Source organism: Ixodes scapularis, unplaced genomic scaffold (assembly GCF_016920785.2).
Source record: "Ixodes scapularis isolate PalLabHiFi unplaced genomic scaffold, ASM1692078v2 PGA_scaffold1__304_contigs__length_218370807, whole genome shotgun sequence".
NCBI lineage: Eukaryota > Metazoa > Arthropoda > Arachnida > Ixodida > Ixodidae > Ixodes > Ixodes scapularis.
The window spans coordinates 78335892-78342679 of NW_024609846.1; the positions used below are offsets into that span (position 1 = coordinate 78335892).

At 47.1% G+C, this 6788-nt stretch overlaps 1 protein-coding gene across 1 annotated transcript; it reads left to right on the forward strand.

The window, feature by feature from the left end:
- Positions 1-852: 852 nt before the first annotated feature.
- LOC8053856 (40S ribosomal protein S6) lies at positions 853-5208 on the forward strand. The gene is made up of 3 exons (XM_029983041.3): positions 853-954; positions 1196-1327; positions 4567-5208. Exons 1-3 carry the CDS (start codon positions 949-951, stop codon positions 5173-5175), a joined length of 747 nt encoding a protein of 248 aa, XP_029838901.1. The 5' UTR covers positions 853-948; the 3' UTR covers positions 5176-5208.
- The last annotated feature ends 1580 nt before the right edge of the window (positions 5209-6788 follow it).

The window sequence follows — 6788 nt, forward strand, 5'->3', positions numbered from 1 at the left end:
GTTTTTCTTGCATTCGTCGTCTGCTGCAGGCATCTTGAGGACCGAAAGTTGCAGTCGTAAATATTTCAGAAACAAGCGATTACCGGCACCACTTCTGTCAAGACATATATGATATTCAAACTTTCCATATCTGTGATTTTTAGAAGTTTAAATCCTACTCCCGATTTTTGAACGGTCGGGTTTTCGTAGCGGCCGCGGTTCGAGTTCGACCAGGTTCGACTTTTTCGACCTTTCAGTGGAAAGTTCGTCGAACCTTGTATTGAGGTTCGACTCGTGCGCGCATGCGCGACAGGCTGGCCAGTTGGCTTCGGATTGGATGGTAATGGCTAAGAGATGAATTAAGTGCAGCGCTGATCGGCTATTTCAGTCAATACAGTACTAAAATTTAAGTTATTAACTTCTTCAGTGAATAGAATTAGTTTCTTTTAATTGCAGTTGTTCACACAATAAAATAGCCCTTTGCATAAAAAAAGAAATTCTCCAAACCTAGACATGCTTGTATCAAGGTCTGGCCACACTGTCCACAAAGTCGAACCGGTCGAATCTGGTGAAAAGTTCGAAGGTTCGTCGACCGGTTCGACCCAGTCGAACCCCGAAAGTTCGACCAAAAAATCTGGTTCGACAAAAGTTCGCGACACCCCTACACATGTATTTGTCCAAAACAACGACCCTAGCAACGGTTTCTTTGAACCCATGACGTCACACTTACGGAGTCAATTATAATTTTATTGTATTTTTTTATATTGTATGAATAGTTTTGGGCATTGTTAACGAGGTAGGGCGTTATTTATAAATAAAATTGCAAAAATTTCCGTCGCCAAACTCGAAATTTAATAACCACATACGTTTGCTAGCGCCCTCTAGCTCGCTGCATGCGTGTACTTCGTAAAAAACGTTCCAACAGTCCTTTTTCGTTTAGGCGGCTCACGTTTACGTGAATGACAGAAGATGAAGGTAAGAAAATTTGCAAAGTTCGTGGTTAAACATGCAAATATTTAAGAAAATATGCTGTTTTCTCGAGCCCTGATACATTACCGATGAATATGACCGGCATTGCGCGTGTGAATAGTTTACTATTATTTGCGATGGATCGGATTGCCGGCGGCGGGCGGCCCTCAGGCCAGCTCTTCCGTACTGCCGTGCTTCGAGTGCGAGCTGCAACTCTTGTGATGTGTTTCCCTTTTTCTCTCTTCAGCTGAACATTTCGTATCCGGCGACTGGGTGCCAGAAACTCATCGAAGTTGACGATGAGAAGAAAGTGCGCATTTTCTACGAAAAGCGCATGGGACAAGAAGTCGAGGCCGACTCCCTCGGCGACGAATGGAAGGTAAGCCAAATGTCCGTAGCGTGCTCTCGGTGTTGAGGATCGTGTGTTAAGTAGTCAACTGTAAAGAAAAATGCCAGCGTTATTCTATAGTTCAGGGCGAACCCTCGAAATCAGTGAAAGAGCCGACCAGAGCGCTGTTTCGGTGCCAATCCCGCAAAATGTATCATAGTCTAAGTCCAAAGCCCCTCTACTGATTTTGCGTCCACCGTCATTTCGCAACAGCGCATATTCTGAATCTTGCCATATGTACTTAGAATAGCAATACAGTATTTTTTTTTTTTTTTCAGTTTTAAGTTGATTTTGCTGCTATCTTGGGCACGCACTTTGAAGCTGAGCATTGCCCTACTAACGTGACAACTGGGGCCCTATGTTGCGCGTTTTGGACTCCCATGGCGACTTGGGAGAAGGAAGTGACGTCAACAACGCAGCAAACGCAGATTGGATGTTGAGTCGTTGATCAAGAATTTCCGCAGAAGAGACGTCCAATCTGCATTTGCTGCGTTGTCGTCACTTCCTTCTCCCTAGTCGCCTTCAGAGTCCAGAAAGCGCAACATAGGGCCCCTGGGCAGATGGCATGTTCAGTGTCTTTTTTTAAATTTTTTTTAGGATTTGTTTTTGGTTAGTTTGCCTGTCTATTTTTCCCGTTGATTTTAATTTAGGTTGAGAGCTTGGGCATATGCACTAAAATAAGAGTAAAACTATACGCACGAGCTCTTGCAACTGTACCGGAAATGGCTATACACATGACGCGCAGAGCTCGCTACCCAGCAGTGGACACCGGCAGTCGATATTGGCGAGCCCGTGCATGTGCGTGTGGTGCCGGCACTACTACACATGGACGCGTCAACTATGACAGTGGACCTCGAGTGTGCGTGAGGTGCCAGCGCCATGTCAGTGCAAAGTTTAACAGCTTCGTGCTTATAGGAAAAAATATATTGTAGGAAACAGGCCGTGCGCACCGGTGCTCTTCACACGAATGAACACCAAACCGGCGTCAGATCAAAATCCTTGTCCTTCGGTGCTCCGTGGGTCGGATCTTTTACAGATTTTCCCGGGTGATGTTCCGTCGAGCGCGCTGCGGCGTGCTTGTTGGCTGCAGAGATACCGAAGGCATGAGCGCGTGGTTTCCAAAAGCGGTTTCTGTGCATGATAGCTCGTGCAAAGCATGCAGCCTTTGCAGTTATACTCTCGTGCGCATGCCTTAATTGCCATTTTAGAAGTATTGTTTAGTTTGACATGAATATCCTCAGCCTGAATAGCAATTCTGATGGACTGACCGGCTCTGAGTCACGCGGTCTGTGTGTGGAAATTTAGATAAACATGTTGACATACTTGTTAAGAAAATGAAGAAGCATGACACAAAAAGATCTAAACGGGCGCGCAAGAAGTAGCACGCACGTTTCGAACTTAAGGACGATCGTGCATGCTCTCCAAATGCTGTCATTGGTTGGAGCAGCTTAATTTATACTCGGCGTCAACATCTTTGTACCAAGATCCCCTCCCTCCAAAATCGGCAGTGGCATACGGCCATATGTCTGAGCGCAATCAAACCTACAAGCACAAGCACGTTGCCCTGAACGACACGTGCACTGTGCGAGAGCGCTTGTAGAAATCACAGAGCTCGCTCTTGTAGCTTCATCACTGCTCGCAGTTAAAGGGAAGATGGGGCACTTCTACATTTGAGAAAAAGGCTTGAATTGCATTCATTTGGCCTTTAGAATAGCAGATATCACAATTATATTTCAATGCGACGCGCCGGAGAGCAATAAGAGCAATTTGAAAAAAGGCCTGAAGCCCCGCCTCCCTAGCCTTGGCAAGCCAAAAGATCCGTCGATGACGTCACGGACAGCGACAGTCTTTCGCGTTTTTCTCGCGGTAAATGGTTTTGGTATTCGGGTTCACGAGGTAAAAATGCACTAGAATTCACTTCTAACTCATTTTTTTCAAGAAGCTCCGTAGCTTCCCTTTAAAGTGAAACGGAGTACAGCCACGCACCGCTCGGCCTGTAGCCTTACCAGCATGACGCAAGAGTTGACGTCAAGTATAGTTCTGCGTCCGTCGGCGATCAAGTACAAGTGCATGACAAAGTTGGCTGCAAAGAGCGTGTTATCGTTTCGTGCGACTAAACCTTAGTATTAAAATCCGCCGCTAGATGGCGCAGGCTCTCAAAATCGATTCAGTCGGGACCACCGCTAGGTAGCCCATGTGGGGCAACATGGGACATCCCACTCAAGGGGTGTCCCGCTCGCCCATTGGGGGGTGCTGACTTGATGCAGATTACGGCAAATAATTCTAAAGGCACAGCGTGGCAATCCTAGTTTGCTTGATGGTGACATTGTTGATAAACTTTCAGCTTTGTTTTTTTGTTTTCCATCGATAAGGCTATGACATTTGCAAAAAGCGTTAAACAGCCTCCCGCATTCGGCGGCTTCAGATAGAGCGGGCAGGACGCCCCTTTGCAGCTCCGAGTGCATGGAGTGAAAGCTCGCCTCGCAGAACCTAAGGCTAGTTCCTAGTTTCATTCTGGATGGGCATTATCCTAGCTTGCATTTGCATAATTAGTACCGTGTGACTGTTATGACCCAGGCTGGGAGCTGTGCCCATCTACAGCAGACACACCACATGCCATCTTATGGCAGACAAAGTTCCCGCTGCCTAAACCTTCATGCAACAAATTAGGTTTACGCCGAAGAAATGAGCCTGTTGTAAAATTTCCAGCACTGTCCATGGTGCCGAAAGTAATGGTGGGAACTGTAGCCACAGGTCCAGTTGTAGCAGGCAACTGAGGATATGCTGTCAAGGGTAGGCGATCAACCACGCTAGCCCTCCCTCTTTCTTGCCAGGGCAAGGTGCAGGGCATTGTGTGCAGCCTTTAGGGATTTCTGTCAAAGGTCTATTGTGTTTGTAGCCACAGCAGTATGATTATGTATATGCTAAGAGATTCATCGTAGTACCATTAGCTCAGACACCATATGACAAGCAGTCAGTTGCTCCACTTTTGCCCACCTGAATATGGGGATTCCAGAGTTCACTCTGAGCGGCCACTGTAGAAATGCTTTCGTGGCACAAATGGGACTAAACACTTCGGTCTGACAGTTAGGCAAGCGGCCACTTGGCAAAACCCTTGGAAATGCCCTACGGCAGATCTAAAGTGGCATTTATTTGTGAAAATCAGAATATCCGCTGAAAGACGTAACAAGTTTCCGGCTCTTGCGATTAAACCTCCTTCCTCGCCGCAGGGCTACGTGGTGCGCATCTCGGGCGGCAATGACAAGCAGGGCTTCCCCATGAAGCAGGGAGTGCTGACGGCCGGCCGGGTGCGCCTGCTGCTTTCCAAGGGCCACTCATGCTACCGGCCCCGGCGCACGGGCGAGCGCAAGCGCAAGTCTGTGCGCGGCTGCATCGTGGACTCGAACCTGAGCGTCATCAGCTTAGTGGTGAAAAAGAAGGGCGAGCAGGAGATTCCCGGCCTGACTGACACGACCCTGCCGCGCCGACTGGGGCCCAAGCGGGCTAGCAAGATCCGCAAGCTGTACAACCTGTCCAAGGAGGACGACGTGCGCCAGTATGTGGTGCGCCGCCCCCTGGCCCAGAAGGAGGGCAAGAAGCCCAGATCCAAGGCCCCCAAGATCCAGCGACTTATCACGCCCTCTATGCTGCAGCACAAGCGCCACCGCGTTGCCCTCAAGAAGAGGCGCACCATCAAGCGCAAGGAGGAGGCGGCAGACTACGCCCGCCTGCTGGCACAGAGGGCCAAGGAGGCCAAGGAGAAGAGGCAGGACAAGATCAGGAGGCGCCGCTCGGCCTCGCAGGGACAGAGCCAGTCGTCGGGACCGGCTACGAAGTAGATGTCCCCAAATAAAGCCTAAGTCTGTTCAGCAGCCTGCTCTCTTCCTACGGGTTTTGCCACCACCCGGTTGCAAAAGTGGCCTTCGTTCGCTTTCAGCATGGAGGTAGGAAGCTTTTGGAGGCAACATGACGCTGTGGAGGGACACGCTCCCTGTGATGACCAAAACCAGGAGACACTATTGGACGAAAAGCAGAGCTGACTTGGCACCAACAGCTGCTTTGGTCACCCTCTGTGGCGGAACACGCGCCCAACTAAATCATATCAGTCTAAAAGATTAACTTGTGTGCTCTCTAAGCAAGTAGCTTTATTTTTTCTGATCCCTTCCAGGTAGGTCTAGATTGTTCCTACTTGCAAATTCTGGGAACAATCCAATCATTCTTTTCAAAATGTACAATTTTTTTTTTTTTTTTTTTTTTTAAAGATGGCATTACACTTAGTTTTGGGACGGCGCTGGGAAAGTTCAAGAACTAGGCGCTGACAGTCAGAACAGCAGGACACGTATCCAATTACTTGCCTTTGGTGTGAATTCTGTGCCTTGGCTATGTATGCATGCACTAGGTGTTTAAGAATGCCAAAAGTCGAAGGCAGGACAGTTAAAGCTCCTACCCCTCCTTGCTGTTCACATTGATAGACGTGCTGTGCTGCGAAGTTCTACAGAACAAACGCGTGACCAAAATTGAAAGGAAAAGGAGTTTACATTGAGATGAGAAACGCAACAAACACGAATGGGTGCAGTTTGTTGTGTTTCTCCTCATCTCAATGTAAACTCATCCTTTTCCTTTCAATTTTGGTCATGCGTTTGTTCTGTAGAACTTCGCAGCGCAGCACGTCTATCAATGTACAACCAACTAGCCCTAATCCAAGCTTTATTAATGCTGTTCACACCTTGCTGCTGCCTCCTGTTTACATCTGGTATCAGTAAAGTGAAAACAATGCTATAAACAGCTTGGTAAGTGTAGCTACAATCTAGCTTCATTGCCAGAGTTCTGCTATCACATTCTACCAGACACTTGAACTTGTAATTCTCATATTGGTAGATAGGAGCGTGTATAGAACAAGGAACGTGGTGTATTGATGGCGTGATTGAATTTTGGAGTTTTTGTTGCCTGGCATTTCTTACAGAATGGTGGCAAGTAATGGGCCTTTAAGAGTAGAGTAGCAAACACTGAACTTCATAAATCCTAAAAATTAGCCCTCATCCTTTTTAAAAATATTTTTTGTCCAACAGAGGCTGATGTAACACCGCGATTAATTATTGCTTTATTTCTAGACTTGTTTCACATTATAGAGGGGGGTTTGAATAGCAAAATAAGACTCGAGGTGAATGCCATAAGCAACCACTTCGCCATGGTATTCTAAAAGATTATTCACCCTTCATAAAGTGCAAATACCATGCAAAAAGAATCAAATTGGCCTTTACTGTGCAAAACAAAAAATTGGTATGTGCCTTTCTAGGCTATCTTTTAGGGGCAGAATAACGGGATACTACTGCAGTGCAGCGACTGCAAAGAATAACAAATGCTTGATTACAGTCACGGTGCTAACTAGCTGCGACATATCATCCTTTTGATTGAAACTTTTCGATTGACATTTACTCATGCCTGAAGGAAA

Excerpts from the sequence above, each read along its gene's own strand:
- LOC8053856 (XM_029983041.3), top strand. Across the intron at positions 1,328-4,566 it reads CCCTCGGCGACGAATGGAAG|GGCTACGTGGTGCGCATCTC; the intron begins GTAAGCCAAATG and ends TCCTCGCCGCAG.